This window comes from Leucopleurus acutus, assembly GCF_964270905.1.
Source record: "Leucopleurus acutus genome assembly, chromosome: X".
NCBI classification, from domain to species: domain Eukaryota; kingdom Metazoa; phylum Chordata; class Mammalia; order Artiodactyla; family Delphinidae; genus Leucopleurus; species Leucopleurus acutus.
Window position 1 is genome coordinate 74,127,192 of NC_139148.1, and position 20,450 is coordinate 74,147,641.

The 20,450-nt window shown below is 34.8% G+C and overlaps 1 protein-coding gene across 1 annotated transcript in view; it reads right to left on the reverse strand.

Moving 5' to 3' along the window:
• CHM (CHM Rab escort protein) overlaps window positions 1–20,450 on the reverse strand; it is a 195,883-nt gene that overhangs the window by 153,553 nt on the left and 21,880 nt on the right. The window contains exon 2 of the mRNA XM_082864245.1: window positions 15,774–15,840. Coding sequence (XP_082720371.1) covers window positions 15,774–15,840 — 67 coding nt within the window. The remainder of the gene's footprint in view (window positions 1–15,773; window positions 15,841–20,450) is intronic.

Sequence of the window (20,450 nt, forward strand, 5' to 3'; positions counted from 1 at the left end):
ATTTTTATTTTCAAAGGCAGAAAAGCCCAGTTATCACAATACTGAGGTACAGCTTTGCATTGTGTGAAATATTGACTTTACAATTGTAGAAAACATGGTTTTAATCTTTCTAAAGTTTCATAAAGCTTACTCAAAGTACCACCTACGTTTTTCCAGACACACAAAGGAAATGAGTTACACAACTGTCTTCATTAACACCAACCAGTAAAACAGAAAAAATAGTATAAAAGAGTAACAAGAGATTTCTCGTCGTTTACAGTGTTTAACGTTAAAGCAACATCACTTTGCTTAATGTCTACTAACAGAAAAGAAATACATTACAGGTAGACATAAAGAAAGTTGAACTGTAAGAGAAGGCAGAGGATTAAACCTATTAATTAGAGCCTATTAATTAAATCCTAACAATTTTCTTTTCTATTGTGCATCATAATTACAAATCAGTATTGAATATTTAGCAACAGCCATAGTCACATGATGCTAAACTACATCCTGTATTGGGAAATGGCTTCTGTAAACAAGGACAAGAACATTGACAAAAGATAGAGCTACTGACATTCAGGCACATTCATCTGGGAACCATTTTAATTATTAGGAAACTGAGGAGTTGGAAATGTTTTCAGGAAGGTAGCAGATGGAGGGCAAACCTGCTCAACAGAAAAGAGAAGCAGCTTAGCCTAAACTCTAGATGCCCCTATTCTATATTCACTGCTCCTAAATTCCTTTTCCTAGGATAGTAGTAATACCACCTTCCACTGACAGCATCTTTCATTTTCAAAATCGTTTTCACAACTATTTTCTCATGGATTCTCCCAACAATCTTGTGAGGCAGATAAGGCTGTTATTTTACAGATGAAGACACTGAAAACAGTCTATGTAGAGATTAAGTCAGTTCAGGGCCACACAGCTACAACTGGCAGGACTGCCACTGAAACTTAGCTTTCCAAACCCTAATCCTGTCCACTGCAACATAAACAATCCCAAACATCTAAGCTGGCTAGCAACATTTAGACCATAGGATATTGTAATGGTCGCTGTGGTTTAATGAAGCCAAACACTTAGATATCAAATAGCACCTGGACCCAATTACTAAATTCACCTTTTCCAAACTGTATCCCATCAATAACATGGGCTGTTAACAGGGATTCCAAGAAAAAAGTTACAATGACAAAATAAATTTGGAACATGCTATGTTTAAAAGAGTAAAACCACCAGAAAATGGTTTATTTATGGCAGACCTTCTCAGCACCATTAAATATGTTAATGTCTGTTCTCTCCAAGAAGGAATAAATTCAGTTAACCAATGAGCATTTTTTTTTTGAAATAGCATTTGGTTCAACAACGTATTTTGAGAAATGCTGGCTTAATTCATGTTAAGGGGAAGAAGAAAAATAGGTACTATATATGTTGAGCTTGTCATTTTCCATTCACTATCTCATTTAATCTTGACAAGAATCCTGAGAGATCGGTGCTATAATTATCCCCATTTTAAAATTAGAAGAAAAAAGAAAAAAACCAACCATGAAGTTGAGTATCTTGTTTTAACTCACTCAGCTAGGAAATGGCAGAGCCGGCCCTTAATTAAGCCCAGGACATATCAGGCCCCCAAGCCTATGCTCTTTCCACTATATGAAACACTGCCTGCTATAATCTACAAGACTGGAATACTTAAAATTATAAACATAAGCACATAATACAAATCTTGGAATCTGACTTACTATGAGTAAAGGCAATGGGATCTATTGATATTTACAGACATTAGATGGGATGAAGTCTAATTTTTGTTTTGTTTCTCCAACTCATCTGGATAATGAAAATGGAATAATAACTTCATGACTACATCTACTCTAATGCCAAACCTGGAGGGACTATTCATTTCTAGGACCTAAATTACAATCAATTTTATTACATATCTCATATTTAATGTGCACAAATATCTTTCTGTATATGACAGGAGTAGGAAAATAATAGTGTGGCATGTCTACTTGTATCAATTTGCCAGCTATACACCATGCACACTGAAAGAGGCTCTATTCTATTTAAATTTGGTTGTAGTATTACAAAGAACCATGACATGTTTCTGTCTTCCTTGTTGACAAATAACAGAACAGCTTAGGGAATATAATAGAGTTACCCCCTACACAAATTCTCATTTACTAAAAGCTCCATATACTTGATACACAAGAAAGTCAAGCTCCTTTCACCATACCCTCATTCTAAGATCAAGGAAGGTCAGCCTCCTTGGTAGAGTACGCAGATGCAGTTCTAATATTAGAGAGGAAGACCAAACCCTTACTTGGTTTTTAGAATCCTATAAAGCTATAGGAAGCTGCTTTGGCAATCAGTTCAGTCTGCCAGAACGAAATGGCAGGCTGTGTTCCCAGTCATTAGGGCTGGAGAAGAGACCTTCCTATCTTTAGAGTTATTAGTCATTCCACACTAGTCCACCCATTCAAATCCATTTTTAGACAGGTAGACGAGTGGGTAATGTACAAAGGCTGCCCTCAATTCCTGTCTTCCTCTATGATCTCATCTATTCCTACTGACTCAATCATCACTTCTCTACCAATGACTCACAAATTGCCATCTCCAATCTGGGCCCTCTGGGGAGAGCTCCAGACTCATAGCTATTGATATTTCTGTACTGAAAATACATATCATGAGTCATTAGCTTACTGGACATCTCCCTCCACTAAATATCCCAGATTAATTTTAAGCTCTACAGGTCCAAAAGGCAAATTTATTAACTGTCCCCCACCCAAAATTTGGTTTTCCTCTTGGTTTCCCCATTTCAATAAATGCCAACACGATTCTCACAGCTGCCAATGCTAGAAAATCTTGAACTCACTCATCATCCCTTCCTCATTTGTCAATTCTAGTTAATTCCTCAAACCCCTTCTATCTTTGGATCCTTACCACTGCTGCCTTATTTCAGGCCCTCTCTCTTATCCCATTTTTTTTTCATTAGCCTCCTCAAAGGTTTCCCTGCCTCTAGTTTCTTCCCTTCCAACCCAACCTTCACATTACTGCCATTGTGATCAGGTCTTGGCAGAACACATTATGTCATTCCCTGGCATTAAGATGTTTAATGGTTTACTAATGCCTCTAGAGTAGAGTCCAAAATCCTTGGCATCGCTCTAAGAACCTTCAAAACTTACTTCCAACTTACTGTCCAGCTTTATCTCTAGACATCACTCTTCTCTGCCATGCATCCAATGCATTAGCCACAACCACAGTTAACGCTGCCTGAGTGAGTCAAGTGCCTGCATGTCTCTCTGCTTTTATTAATGCTATATCCTATACCCAAGGTTATTCCATCACAAAACTAATGGTGGAACTAGTCAAACCAGTCGGAACTACTCAAAACCAGTATCATTTTCCCTGTGAAGGCTTCAGCTCTCCAATATATAAATAAAACTGATCTTTGTGCTTCTAGAGCTCTGCACATACTTCTGTAAGAGCTGTCATACTTTTTTTTTTTTTTTTTTTTTTGCGGTACGCGGGCCTCTCACTGCTGCACCCCACCCCGCTGCGGAGCACAGGCTCCGGACGCGCAGGCCCAGCGGCCATGGCCCATAGGCCCAGCCGCTCCGCGGCATGCGGGATCTTCCCGGACCGGGGCACGAACCCACGTTCCCTGCATCGGCAGGCGGACTCTCAACCACTGCGCCACCAGGGAAGCCCCATACTGTCTTTTTTAATGTGAAAAAAGAAATTCACATTTATTTACAGGTATAACAATTCATGCATTGATAAAGAGGTAGTAATATGATTGCTTTACTGTAGCCCAGTATAACCGATATGATTGCTTCATGGTAGCCTAGCCTATACACTAATGAATGAATCATTATACAATTTTTATATTGTCTTGTAATTAGACTGCATGAGTGTTTCCTCTGACTAGGCCAGGAGAAACTTAAGGGCAATAACAGCAGTTTGGTCATCTTGGAACCCTTAATGCATGGTCATAATTGTTAACTAAGAGGAGTAAATGCATGGCTATTAATCAAGGCTTCAGGATCATATGGACCTGGGTTCAAACCCCAGCTGTGCCTCTTACTAGCTGTGTGACCTCAGCCAATAACCTTACAGTTACTCTTTAAAAGCCTCGATTTATCTTAAATATAGGAATGAAAGCACTTAAAGCAGTGCCTAGCACATAGTAAGTTATCATTCTCCCCCTCCCATGCCAAGTGTAGACACAGAACGCACCCACAGGAGTCTCCAGTGCCCTTTCCATTGACAATTACCAGAGTCCAGTGCCAGCCAGGCATAGCTAGGTTCACTGACAACCCTGAGAAGGAAGAAGAGAGAGAGACAAGAATGGGGACTGCTGAGAGAACAACAGAACTGACAAGTCAAAGGATTGAAGATTGTTGACCCCCTCTCCCTTTTTCCCTATCCTCTACTTCATAGTCACAGCTCCTAAAATTTACCCTTGCTTTGCCATGGAAAGGCAAATCAAACTCTAGTTTCATTAATGGGGAAAAAAAGAGAAATCAGAGTGATAAGAAAAAGCTTTAAGCTTGATTGCTGTCGATCACTCTGCTTCCAGCTGTCAAGCTGATTAATAGTCTTCAAAGCTCCAAGGAGCTGGTAAGAACAGTTGCCGTTTCAAAGTAAAAACAAAACCCACAAAACCCTCCTTTTCGAAGGAGAAGGAGGGTGAATGATAAAGAAATTGCTCAAGAGGAAGAAGGTTGGGGGGGCAAGGAGAGGTAGTGAAAAATGCATATGTACATTCAATTATCTTTGCCTGTAGTTTTCTGGTCTGTGTGAAAGCTATCCTCATTCAAACCCACTGAATAAAACAAGTAAAAGAGAGATGCTGATATATCATGATTTCTGCAAAGAGCTATCTCAATCAATCTAGCCTCTGTTTGAGCTCTATAGGAAAAAAAGCCTCCTTGTGCAAGAATTGTCATTTGCAAATGAAGCTCCTGTCATACAGATTTCAGTGAACTAAAGATAAAATGACATTTCTGTCTCAAAACCATAAAAATTCACAAGTTGCTTCCAAGTATTTTTTTTCCCCCACACTGCCCTCCAAAATAAAGACTGAACATATTCCCAGTGATTCCAAAGTAAAAGCCTTTTAGTGAACCTGGTACATATGACTGTCAGACCTTGCTGGCCACACCTCAATTTTTTACATGTATCCCACTGGTCCCTCACAGGGACTCTTCAAGGTAGGTGGTATGCTACGCCAATTTTACAGTTGAAGAAAACAACATAAGTCACATAACTAATCAGTGACAGAGTAACAGCCTGAATTGGGTCTCTTGATCATCAAACCCAGGATTTGTTTGTCTTCCAACCCTACAGCTTATCTTAGTGAAAGAGCATAGGCGTTGCAGTCTAATGGACCTGGCTTTAAATCCTGGTTCGTCCCCTTAATAGAAATGTGACATTGGACAAGTTATTTCAATTCTCTGAGTTTGTTTCCTCATCTGCAGAAGGAGAGAATTTATACTTCTTTTAGAGAAATATAATAAAAATTAAATAGCTTAATATTTGTAAAGTACCTAACACAGTACTGAGCAAATATTCAGTAAATGGTAGCTATTATTATTACATCACGTTGTTTGTAACAGCATACACCATCCTGAATACTAGATTATGTTAAGCAACTGAAAACTACTTTCATTCATAAATTAGTGCCACAGACCTCAGGAAATGTCTTTAACATGGGGGAACAGAGAAAGGGAAAAGCTAGGGTAACACTTCCTTCTTTGATATATTTTTCTCATCCTTACAGGAGACACAGCGAGGTTTTCTTCCTTTCATCTAGGTAACAGAAGGTAAAAAAAAAATTTTTCTTCTAAGTGAGGTTACATTTCTTTTACTTCCCTATCCCTTTATGGTAGTCTTAAATCTAAAACCTTTCAAATACTTATCTTTGAGCTACCTTATTGACATATGTGCAAGTATTCCAGTATAAGAGAAACAGCCATGTTGTTTTATTTTTGCATTAAAAAAAACATAAACAGACCTGAATTTTCACAAACTAAAACCACTAAAAAGAAACTTTACAATAGGATTAGCTGTTGAATCAATACTGGTTCCTTTTTTTAGGAGCCAATAATCATTGAACATCTGAACAGATTATTTTTGTTCTTTTACTGCAGAAGCAAGGCATCAGACTGAAATTTTTCACACAATTCCACGTATTAATTTCCAGGGCAGAAAAACATCATAAAATTCATTTGACACACAACTGCAGATGCAATTTCTGAGGTGACTCAATGAGGTAGAGTTCTATTAAGCCACACAAAAATAATGCCTCTAATAAGAAATCACTTTAACTCTTTCTATAAAAGGAAAATGATGCTAGTTCTCAAAGATCCTTATAGTCCCATATCCATGGTGAGAAGTCAATAAGAAGTTATTGTAACCACTCCCATTCAAGCCACCCTCCTACCACCAAATCTAAATAATACCCCCATTACTCTCTTAGAGCACTACCCTTTTTTCCTTCATAAGCACAATTTATAATATAAAATTTAAGCATGTTTAATGTCTATTTCCCCCTACTAGGGTCCAAGGTCATCATGAGGGCAGGAGTCATGATCTGTTTTGTTGTTCACCTCTCAATACTCGGGGACTAGCAATACCCATAATCTCATCTGGTTTTACAACTGGTTTCTAATCATAATGTATACATTTCTTGAGAAGTGAGAATTCTTGGCAAATTTTAGTGTCTCCCACCTCAGTGCCAAAACATAAAGATGAAAAATGATATAGAGGAAAAGGGGATGTCAAAATAATGTCAAATCAATGGTGGAGAAACAGTGAACCCAGAAAGTGTCCTTTGAAATCCTGGTCAACCATAGCTCTACAACTCTCAAGAAACTTACTGGGATGAATTTTCCTAATACAATCCTATATGATCTCATCTAGTTTTGATCAACTATTTATCTGTGTAAAAAATTGTTTTTTCCACTATTAGTACCATAACATAATATTACTAAATAATATCCTTAAATGTGAAAAGAATGTGCAAACAGACATGATGATGAGACACCGTTATGGCATATTTTCACCTCATCAATTCAATTCATTTTATCCTTTCACTCATGCATTCATCCATTCTCATAAAACTATCTTTAATTCCACCAGATAGAATACACCACACCAACAGTGGTCTCTCGGGAGTGGTATGTGGGCAGAATGACATGTATATTTTTATGTATATGTGCATGTAATATACAGACATATACATTGCTTAAATTTTTATGATGAACATATGAATATTTTTGATTAAAGGCAAAAAGTTTTTTCAAACAAACAAAAACAGAAAACAAACCAGAGACAAAATAATTGTTTACTTCTCTTTATCACAATTCCTAAATAATTCTTAACTAGACACAGTTGCTAAATAGAAAACAAAAATGTCGTTTGTCAAACCAAAGAGAAATCTAGCCCAGAAACTGATAGACATGTAATGGTGACATCAGTTCCTAACCCCAAAAGATAATACTATTTAGATTAATATCCTTCTTTGGTCAAACTATTAAAGTATAACAATGTTTTCAACTTTTAGAAATAATAATATGGTTATTACATAAGACTAAAACATCAACAGCTGTATCTGTGACTTTCATTTGGGTTGACATCATAAATCCACTAAATACTTAACAGAATCGGATGTAAAGACTTCAAACACTGAATACTCGTTTTTAAAAAAGACTCTAAGAAATCATGAATTTGGATTAATTCAGTGAGGTAACATCATCATTTTCAATTTATTTAGTTTATTTTCTCTTTGAAGCAGTTACAGTAGAAAGTAAAGACTTATAGGAAACAAAATAAAACTAAACAATGACATATATGATTAGAAGAAAAGACTGATTGAGGATGTGCAGATGAACAATTATTGGTAGAAGTAGATTCTGTTCAAGTGTAAACTTTCGGTCCTATTGCACCTCCCTCCAGCAACTTCAAGATTAAAGTAAATGCCAATCTCTACATTCTGAATTGCTAATTGCTTTTCTAAATCACAGCACCTATTCTCGAACTTTCACATGTCAACAGCTCATTAATATCTACTGTAAATGTAGTTCTCTAAAAAGAACCACAGATTTTACATTTATTTAGAAAGATAACTGGCACACAAAAATAGAGCTCCTTCAATTACAATTTGGCAGAAGTTAACTTTAATTTAAAATCTGCCTGTGAATTTTATGACAACACAGCAATGAAATGACTATTTTAAATGAGATTAGCTGCTGTTGATAGTGATAATGCTTGGATAGTGCTTATAAATCAACAGAGGTTGTACTTAGGATTTTATAATGAGTCATTTCAGAACCATCAACTATCATCACTTAAATGGTATATAAATGTAAACAGTGTCAGGAGGTTAAAGTACTAAGTTGATCTTCACAAAATCATGAATGTAATCCATACACATAAAAAAACTCAAAGTACATTTTTGTCTGCTGTTATTCCTATAGCTTTTGTCTCAGTTAATATTTAATGTTTTAATGTAAGAAAGACTTTAACCAAGATTAGAAAAACAATACCACTCAACAGTTCATCAGGATGAAATAATCAGTTCAGGTCACTATTCTGCTGGCTAACTATATAAATCTTCCTGCAAAAAAAAGAGAGAATTTTACCTAATTCCTTATCATAACACTTAAGCTTATTGAGGCACAGCAGTTACACAATCTCATTAAAGTCACTGACTTTGTGAATTTTTAAATTAAAGAAAAAGATCATAAGGTGATTTTACAAATATACAAATGTGGTAAAAATTTGGGAAAATACCCTTTTTCCCAAAATATTAGAAATTTATAAATAAAAGCCATATGTATATGGATGTCCACATTTTGCTTATAACAGGAAACTGGAAACAGCCTCAAATACAGCAGTAGAGAATTGGTTAAATAAATTGCAGTGTGTTTGTATGAATAAAATAATATATAGCCCATTACAATTAATTGGAAAATCACATTTTTGGCAAGTTAAAATGTTGTTTAAGTATAAAACAAAAAAAAGTACATCTTCCCAGGAATGCAAGAATTTTTCAATATCCATAAATCAATCAATGTGATACACCACATTAACAAATTGAAGAATAAAAACCATATGACCATCTCAATAGATGCAGAAAAAAACTTTTGACAAAATTCAACATCCATGTATGATAAAAACTCTCCAGAAAGTGGGCATGCAGGGAACATACCTCCATGTAATAAAGGCTATATATGACAAACCCACAGCTAAAATCCATACTCAATGGCGAAAAGCTGAAAGCACTTCCTGTAAGATCAGGAACAAGGCAAGGATGCCTACTCTCACCAAACTTATTCAACATAGTATTGGAAGTCCTAACCACAGTAATCAGACAAGAAAAAGAAATAAAAGGAGCCCAAATTGGAAACGAAATAAAACTGTCACTGTTTGCAGATGACATCATACTATACATAGATAATCCTAAAGAGGCCACAAGAAAACTACTAGAGCTCAATGAATTCAGTAAAGTTGAAGAATACAAAATTAATGAACAGAAATCTGTTGTATTTCTATACACTAACAATGAACTATCAGAAAGAGAAAGTAAAAAAAAAAAACACCCCATTTACCATCGCATCAAAAAGAATAAAATACCTAGGAATAAACCTACCTAAGGAGGTAAAAGACCCATACTCAGAAAACTAGAAGATACTGATGAAAGAAATTGAAGAGGATACAAACAGATGGAAAGATATACTGTCCTCTTGGATTGGAAGAAGTAAAATTGTTAAAATGACCATACTACCCAGGGAAATCTAAAGAGTCAATGCAATCTGTATCAGAATACCAATGGCATTTTCCACAGAACCTGAACAAATAATTCAAAAACTTTATGGAAACACAAAAGATCCCGAATAGCCAAAACAATCTTGAGTAAGAAGAACAGATCTAGAGGAACCATGCCCCCTGACTTCAGACTATAATACAAAGCTACAGTAATCAAAACAGTCTGGTACTGGCACAAAAACAGACACATAGATCAGTGGAACAGAACAGAGAGCCCAGAAATAAACCATGTACTTATAGTCAATTAATCTACAACAAAGGAAGTAAGAATATATAATGGAGGAAAGACAGTCTCTTCAATAACTGGTGCTGGGAAAACCAGACAGCTACATGTAAAAGAAGGAAATCAGAACATTCTCTAACACATGAAAAGATGCTCAACATCACTAATCATCAGGGAAATGCAAATCAAAACCACAATAAGATATCACCTCATACTTGTCAGTATGACTATTATCAAAAAGAACACAAATAACAAATGTTGGAGAGGATGTGGAGAAAAGGGAAGCCCAGTAGGAATGATACCTAGTATTCAGAACTTGGTTTCTAAATCCCATTCTTAAATACACAGAGAGAGGGCTCTTGGAAAAGTGGTTGATTCTAGGGCTAGAACAGGGAAAACACAAGATGAGGCTGGAGCATCCTGCAGTGTCAGAAAGAAAGGAAGTGCTCAAACAAGGATAGGCTATTTCACAAGGACACAAGAACCAACTGGAAAGAACTCACAATGACCAAAGCTGAAACAATTTGAACAATAAAATAAACAATGGTAGTATGAGATTATAACCCATAGTATAAAATAAATATCTATGAACCCACAGTGATACATATAATTTAATAAATAAATAAATGAGGAAGAAGAGACAGCTCTTATTTACAGAAGAATTGCAATAAATAAGTGAAAATGGGAAGAGGAAAATAGAAAATGACCATTAGGCAAACATTAGTGTACCTTGGGGGAGATAATTTGAGACTATTAACAACTAAATGCAAAGTGGGATCCTGGACCAGAACCTGAAACAGAAATATAACATTATTGAAAAAAATCAGTGAAATTCAAATTAGGTCTACAGTTTAGTAGTTAGTATTCCACCAATATTAATTTCTCAGTTTTGATCATGGTACTACGGCTACATGAGATGTTAGCATTAGGAGAAGCTGAATAAAGTATATACAGAACCTCTCTGTACTAATTTTTCAACTTTACCACAAATCTAAAATTTGTTCAGAAAATCTTAATATTTTAATGCATTTAATGTATTATAATGTTTATAAAATTTACACACCAGGCAGATGCTCCACTGTTTATCCTTTGGCTTCATATGCCACCACCACCCCAAGTGCCAGAACACCACTACAGTTTGAGAAGCATGATTCTAATCTATTCAACAGTAGAACTTAATTGAGAAATAAGCAAAAATACAAGGTAATGATTTTCTACTTTGTCTACAAATTAGAATTAGTTAGAATAATTCAACTAATTGGTTTTTAATAAATACATACAGGTACATCAACAACAAAGACAGTGTGGTATATTTCAAAGAATGTTGGAATAGGAATAAGAACTGAGTTTTTCCCCAGTCATCTGCTTGTTTGACTATGGGCAAACCTCAACTTTCTCATCAACAGATAACTCCCTTCCAAACTACCATGAATCTACCATCTGTAGATGAGCAAGGACCAATGTTGCACTGAGCGTATATGAGGCAATTCTAAATTCCCATCACTAGAACAGTGGCTTGGCATATATAATATTTATCAAATATTTACTTAGGGACTGCTGTATTCCAGACCTCTCAGGCACTGGGGATATTAAGATGACTAAGACATGATCCCTAATCTCTAAAAGTCTAATAGAGCCAAGAGATCTATAAACAATAATAATACTGTGTGAAAAATATTATAAGAATGTACAGAAGACTTGAAAGTACAGGCAAATAGAAAAAATTAATACTACTTGGATTATCAAGGAAGACATCACTAGAAAGTGGTATACTAGCTATGTCCTAAAGAAGGAGTACTCTATTCGCATAGAATAGGGACCAGCATGAAAAAAGGCATAAAGATGTGAGAGAATACTGTATACTTAGAGAGAGTACATGATGGGATACTGTTGAAGCAGGCTGTAGGCGGAAGGGGAAATTTCTATGAGAATTTACAACTGCAAACTTGAACCACAGGTGATTATGGTGTTCTAATACATGCTACTCACATAAACCAAGAAACCTCAAGCCTAGAAATTAACATACAAATTGTTTTGAGCCAGTGTAGTAGATGATGGTTCCCCAAAGTTGTCGATGTCCTAATCCCCAGAAGCTGTGAATAAGCTTTCTTATATGACAAAACGGACTTTGCTAACATGCATAAATAAAGTATCCTGAGATGGGAGGAATATCCTACAGTATCCAGGTAGGCCCCAATGTAAACACAAGGTTCCTTATGAGAGAGGCAAGAAGGTCAGGGGCAGAAAAACAAGGTAGCATGATAGAGGGTGAAGTGAGGCTCTTGAAGATGGAAGAAGGGGCCATGAGCCAAGGAATGAGGTGGCCTCTAGAAGCTGAAAAAGATAAGGAAACAGATGCTCCCCTGAATCCTCCAAAAGGAATGTAACACTGCCTGCCTACAACTTGATTTCAGACCCGTAAGATTCATTTCATACTTCTGACCTGCAGAACTGTAAAAGAATAACTTTGTGTCGTGTTAAGCTACTACATTTGTGGTAATTTGTTACAGCAGCAATAGGAACTAATATGGTCAGTAATAGCACTGGCTGACCAGGCAAAAGTAAATGCAAAACCACTTAGTACGAACATACCCCCTCAAACAGGTCACACAGCATTCGCACAGATAAAGCCCCGCTAAAGAAAAACTGGAAATTTTAGGGAAAGGAAATAAGGAAAAGTACTGACCCTGAAGATGGAGAGAAAATGACAAAGAGCAGTATTAAACCTCAAAGAACTTCACATAAAATATTTCACACGTTTTTAAAAAAACGAATTGAAACACAAAGAAAGAACACGATGGCTTTAAAAAATAACCCAACAGGACTTCTAGAAATGAAAGTCATTGAAGAAAATGATAGCTAGGATAAATAGAAAATTAGACTCATCTAAAGACAGAGTTAATGAACTAGAGGTCTGCAAACATTTTCTATAAAGGGCCAGATAGTAAATTTTTAGGCTTTGCAGACCACACAGTTTTTGTTACAACTACTTAACTCTTTGACTTTGTAGTGTGAAAGCAGCCATAGTCAATATGTAAACATGTATATCTATAAGTATATAATAAGCATGGTTGTGTTCCAATATGACTTTATTTTAAAAAAAAATGGCTGACCTGTGGGCCATAGTTGCTAACCCCAGAACAAGAAGATAAAGCTGAGAAAACTACTCAGAATGCTGTATCAAAAGGTAAAAAGATGAAAAATATGAAAGTGACATTAAAAGGCATAAAGGATAGAATGAAAAGGTGCAATTTATAAGAGAATTTCCAAAAGAAAGAAGAGAGATGTTTGAAGAAACAGTTGAGGGTTTTCCCACCAACAAAAGGCATAAGTCATCTGATTTCAAGAAACAAAACAATTTCTGAACAGTATAAATAGAAATAAAATCCACACCTTGACAGATAAGAGGAAGACTATATAACTATAAAGACAAACAGAAGAATATCAAAGCAATCAGAAAATAAAAAAGAGAATTCACCTACCAAAGAACAACATTTCTCAACAACAACAAACAACAGTATTGTTAGAGTAATATAAGTTAACATTTACTAAGGGCTTACTATGTTTCAGGCACTGTTATAAATCCATTACATTGATTATTTTATTTAATCCAATAAACAATCTTATAAATTACTATTACAATTGCACTTTATATCAAGAAACTGAGTTACAGAAAGATTAATTAATTTGTCAAAGGTTACACACCTAGTAAGTGAAGAAACCAGGACTTAAACCCAGGTATACTAGCTTAAAAGCCCATATACAACTTCCCAGTTGGAGCCAAAGCACGGGAAGTTGGTTGAAATGTAAAAGGTACCATTGCTATGGAAAGTAGTAAGGCAGTTCCTCAAAAAATTAAAAATAGAATTACTATATCAATTCTGGGTATATATCTAAAAGAACTGAAAGCAGGATCTTGACGATATATTTGCACATCCATGTTCATAGCAGCATTATTCACTATAGTCAAGAGGTGGAAGCGAGTCAAATGTTTATAAACAGATGAATAAATATAGTATATACATACAATGGAATATTATTCAGCCTTAAAAAGGAAGGAAATTCTGACACATGATACAAAATGGATGAGCCTTGAGGACATTATACTGACTGAAATAAGCCAATCACAAAAAGACAAATAACGTATAATTCCAATTATATGAGGAATCTAGAGAAGTAAAATTCATGGAGACAGAAAGTAGAATGGTAGTTGCCAGGGCTGGGGGGAAGAGGAATGCAGAGTTATTGTTTAATGGGCATAGAGTTCAGGTTTGTAATATCAAAAGTCCTGGAGATCTGCTACACAACAATATGAATATACTTAACACTACTCAACTGTATACACTTAGAAATAGTTAAGATGGCAAATTTTATGTTATGTGTTCTTTTTACCACAATTTAAAAGTTATTTGCATTTAAACTTAGACATGCACTAGCTGGGTAAAGTTAGAAAAATTACTTAACCTCTCTATGCCTCACATCCCACCCCCATTTGCTAATTTGGGATAACACCACCCTCCTCACTCAGCTGTGACGAGAGTTAAATTATATAACGTGCAAAGAAACTGATATGGGAAGTAGCTTACAGTGTGAGCACAACAAATAACTTTGGGAAATTTAAGATTTTATTTTCAATTTTAGGTTAATTAACATTATCAGAAATAAATTTGAATTTACATTCTTATTAAGCCTTTTTAAAGCACACTGGCCCAGTACCTCAGCTTTCAAGGCAGCAAGTTTTTCAGCATGTGAATCCATATGTCAAAAAGACTGAATTAAGACATTAACACAGCAGTTACACATATGATAGTGAAAGAGAATTCCAAGAGCAGGACTTGAGAACAGAAACTAATTTAATTTAGAAATTTCATCCAATAACTGAGGAGTTATGCTTTGAAAATAAATTTAGAAAGGGTAAATGAACTAATACCACTTTTGGATTCCTACATATTTACAATGGGATAATATATGAGAAGGCACTGTGAACTATAGCAAATCTTGTTATTCTTAGTATTCTGACATTCTGAAAAACTTGCAGTTACTATCAAACAGAAAATATAAAGTCATTATTTCTTGTTTCCTTTCTACTCCTATTTAATGAACAATTAAAGGGCCAAAATACAACAGTCAAAAGCACTAAATAAATAGGCAAAAAGTTAAGGGTTTGTTTCAGGAGGAAGCAGGAAGGGAAAGATTTATGCTTTATCTTAAACTTGAATTTTCCATTAACTTCCTTTTTATCATCACATTTAAGGAAAAAGGGGAAAACAAAATTCTAGATATTCTAGATTTTTCTAATAGTTTAAATTTTGATGAATTTTAAGAAAACCACATACTCTTATCAGCTGATTTTTTCAACAATCAAATACAAAGCCTAAAATACAACAGCATATACAGGCTTTACACACCCACACATGTATATAATTAAATGGTCAGGTGTGAGGTTTCCAAGCCTCTTGGAGAATTATCATTTAAAAAAACAAAATCACTCATGTGAAAAATAAAATTATGGTACATTTGGTTTATCCTCAAAGGAAACAGTACACTATTTCACAGAGTATAATAGTAAAGCCTGTACATTATATATTTCACGTTTTTGGTGAAAATTAAACAATTCCAATTATTTTCCTAACTTAAAAAGTTTATATAGGATGTATATATATACACAAACACGTGTGTATATTTAAATTTTAATTTTGTATAGAGGTATTTAGGAAGTATCAAATGCTACCATTGATAAACTTACGAATCAACATGCAGAACCCTCTGGCCACTTCTTGAACATGCAGCCGCAATGATGGATTCAGGCAAACCTATAAAAACATACACCTATATCATTTAGAATGTAGAAATATATATATATATATATATATATATAACACAAAAAATATTCATGCCGTCGCTGTATAGAAGAGTTTAACAAAAGAGGCTCATTCTTGTATTCAAAATTATAGTTTGTATTATTATGCTGTTGAATGATGTTTCTTAAACATATACTACTAATACTGAAAATTTTATCATGTGGAAGAGAGGTTTTTAAAAATCAAGTACTTAAACTCTTTTTATCTACCAATTACCATAAATGAGCAACTGTCAAAATATTGTTCATATAGCACTTTGTTATTTAGAAACTATGTTCACACACTAGCTCATCTGATTCTCCCAAATGCACTGAGAGAGAAGGATCTGCATACACATTTTAGAGATGAAGAAGAAACTAGAGTGCAAATTGGTTAACTTGCTGCCCAATGCTTTACAAAAAAAAAAAGTTCTAGAGTTGAAATTTTAACCCAAATCTTAACTCCAAGCCACAGTGCCTCTTTGGGGGAATGGCATACATTTTTCAGTTTAAGCAATAGCTTAACTAATTTAAAAAGAGGCCATTTACATGATATATTATTTTACTTCTGGTTAATACAGCAGTTTGATAAGAATATTACTGTTTGGGAATTAAATTAAGCCACACCATGAAGTTTGTTATCATAAAAGGAAATATATATATTACTACTACCAGTACCAAAAAAATTTACTAAAGATAACAATTTTATAATAAAAAATTCAGATGTTCAGCTACATCAACTAGTTAATACTCTATGTTGTAAATTTAAGACTCTTCCATAACTTTTTATCATAAGAGCTACCATTTCAACAGAGGCTATTAAATCTTTTATATCAGTCCGATGAACAAAGCATGTTTTGAAAGTTTAGTGCTGCTACTGTTTCACTACAATGAGATACCACGGACCTCTTGGAATTTTACCTAGTAGAAAAGAAATAGCATTCTTTTGGCAAGGGTTTAAACTACACACTAAGCATCAAGGATTTCAAGAAAAGAGAATGATTATCTTCTTTATGTAAAAAGCAATATGCATACGGAAGCAACTTATGTAGTCAATCTGTAGTTAAAACCACATTAAACAAAAGATTCAGCTGCATTCATGGAAGAACTAGAGTTTTCTAGTGGTGAACGCTTTGTGGGTATAAAATGTTTGGTTCAAAAAAGAAGTTCTGACCAAATGTACTGAATATAGCCATTAAATATCAATTATTGGAAATAAGCCATCATAAAGTTGCAACCTTAACTTTGGATATAATACACAGGAAAAAATTTTGTGGTGTAGGAGGAAATAGAAGGAAGAAAGGAAAATTCTAAATAGTTAAGCATACTTAGTTCTTCAAACGGTTAAAACTGTATTGTTCTAATGTCTTTTGTCTTAAGACTAACTGAATTTTTATATCTAAAAAATAACTTTCCTTATTAATGAAATTCAGTCACTATGGTACTGTAAAAGCTGCTAAGTGGCTTAAAAAGGACAATAGCAAAGAAATATTCAGGAAGCAGGATTAGTAGTATGTTTATGTGTGTAATAATGACAGCATTAATAATACATCACCAAACATCAGTACAGGGCTTTATGATTCACAATGCATTTTCATACACATCATCTCATTTATTCCTCATTATAACTCTGGGAAGCAGGCAGTATTATCCATGCGAAAAAAATGGGATGAGAAATGTTAAATAACTTGCCAAAGATCAAGTAATTCAGTAATTCGGCATCACAAATTCAAATTACCATGGTAAATTCACTCTCTCCAACTTGGACAAGAGTCTGAGAATGAGGATGTAAGGGCAGGATAGCAACGTAATGAAATGGGCATGGTCCCAGTCAGACAGAGCTAAGTTTGAATCTTAGTTTTGCTGCTTAACTAGCTATGAGATCTCAGGCAAGTCACTTGACTTCTCTTAGCTTTTGTTTCTTCATCCATCAATGGGAATACCACCATCTACCTCATAGGGTTGTTCAGTTGTTAGCAGAGGGTACTTGCTCTATAAAGAATACCTACTTTTATTTTCTTCAGAAAGATATTTTAGAAGCACTACATTTTCACCTAAATACTACTCCAAACATACACCCATTTTTACCAGATGCCAACTCCAATGGCAAACAATAATAAAATTACCCTCCTCTATTTGGATCAAATTAGCTGTTACTTTGGATAGGCAAATAGGCATGTGGTTATTCCCACGGTTGCGATCAACACAGTCAGGAGTCATGTCTCTGCTGACAAGGCAAAACCAAGGATAGATTTCAATACTGAACATGATTTAAGTTCAAATTACATAAAACCAAAATGATTATCATTTGTGTTTTCCCTTAATATTTCCATCCAGACATCCCCTCAAGTTCGTGAAACTGATAGGCTATTTCTGTGTTAAATGGTAAGGGCCTATTATCTTCATGGTTTTTTTTTTAACTGTGAATAAATTTTAGTAAATGTACAGTCATGCAACTACCACAACAATCACGTTTTAGAACACTTCCATCACCACCAAATTTTCCTCAAGCCCCTTTGTAATTAATCTTCATCCCTTCCTCATGCCCCAGGAAACCAGATTTGCCTTTTCTAGAATTTCATGTAAATGGAATCATACAGAACAGTATATATAATTTTTTCTTGATTTTTTTACTTAATATGATAATTTTGAGATTCATCCATGTTGTTGTACCAGCACTCCATTTTTTCTAGTTGTTACTAATCCATTGTATATCATCATTTTCTTTTTTTATCTGTACATCAGTTGATGGGCATTTCGATTGTTTCCAGTTTGGAACTATCATGAAATAATGATACTATGAACATTCATGTATAAGTCTTCCAGTGGACATATGTTTTCATTTCTCTCAGATAAATACCTAAGAGTGGAATTGCTGGGTCATATGGTAAGTGTATTTTAACATTTTAAGAAACTTCATTTTTTGAAATGGCTATATAGTTTTGCATTCCCACCAGCACTGTATGAGATTTCCAGTTGCTCCACACTGTCACCAATTCTTCTTATTTTTAGTCTTTTAAATCTTACCAACTCTAGTGTGGGTATAGTGGCACCTCATTGTGGTTTTAAGTTGCATTTCGCTGAGAATCTTTTCACGTGCTTTTTGACCATCCATATAGTTTCCTTTGTGTGGTATCTATTCAAGTATTTTTCTCATTTTATTATTGGATTGCTTTATAATTGAGTTGTAAGAGAATTTTATATTGTCTGGATACAAGTCCTTTTTCAAATATATGCCTTACAGGTATTTTCTCTTTATCAATGGCTTACCTTTTCATTTCCTGTGTTTTTGATAAGCTAATGTTTTAATCTTTATGAAGTCCAACTTACTATTTTTTCTTTTATGATTCATGCTTTTTGTATTCTATGTAAGAAACTTTTACTTGATTCAAAGTCACAAAGATTTTCTCCTAAATTCTTCTAGAAGATTTACGGTGCTAGCTCTTAGATTTAGGCCAATGACCTGGGTTTTTTTTGTTTGTTTTATGTTTTTATTGGGGTATAGTTGTTTTACAATGTTGTGTTAGTTTCTACTGTACAGCGAAGTGGAATTCCCTGTGCTATACAGCAGGTTCTCATTAGTTATCTATTTTATACATATTAGTGTATATAGGTCAATCCCAATCTCCCACTTCATCCCACCCCCACCCTTTCCCCCTTTGGTGTCCATATGGCAATGATCTGTTTTGACTTAAATTTTGTGTATGTCATGAGGAAAAGGTTTAGGTACCTCTCTTAATGTCGATATCCAATTATTCCAGCATGATTTATTGAAGACTATTTCCTACCTTGGTAACTTCATCAAAACTCAATTGACCATGTCAGTGTGGGTCTGTTTCTGGACTCTCTGTTGCATTAATCCATGTGTCTATCCTTATGCCACTACCACACTGTCTTGATTATTGTACATTTTATGGTTAAGTCCTAAAATCAGGTAGAATAAGTCCTCCAACTTCATCCTTTTTAAATATTGTCTTGGCCATTCTAGATCCTTTGAAGTGCTGCATTTTCAATACGCTTTAATGTTATATAATGCTACACAGTTTTATAGACAAAGAAGCCACAGACACATAGAGGTCTGGACAATTTGTCTGACTTTACAAGGTTGGGCTCCCTGTCTCTTTGTGGCCACAACTCACTTTCCTACTGGAATGTCAGCTTCATAAGAGCAGGGACTGTGTATATTTTATTCACCACTGAATCCCCAGTAAAGCAGCGCTTGTGGTAGGTTTTCAACAAATATGTGTTGAACAGAAGATATCTTCATGCTTAGAATGATTAGAGCGACAGACTAATAATACAGTTAATAATGTCTTCCTGGCCAGGATTTCATATTTCTTCCCATCCATTCAATAAACACCGAGTTCCTTGAACAGAGGAGGCACATAGTAGATTCTCTATAAATACCTGTTTAAGGAAAGAAAAGAAGAAATACATACAATAATGGGGAAAGGGAAGAGAGAGAGAGGGATAGAACAGACTGTGATAGGTAGTGAGGGGAAAAAAAAGATAAAGGCAATGCCTAGCCTAAAAGAGCTCAGAGTCTAAAGAATAAGAATTTAAAGGGACTGAAATAATAAAGGT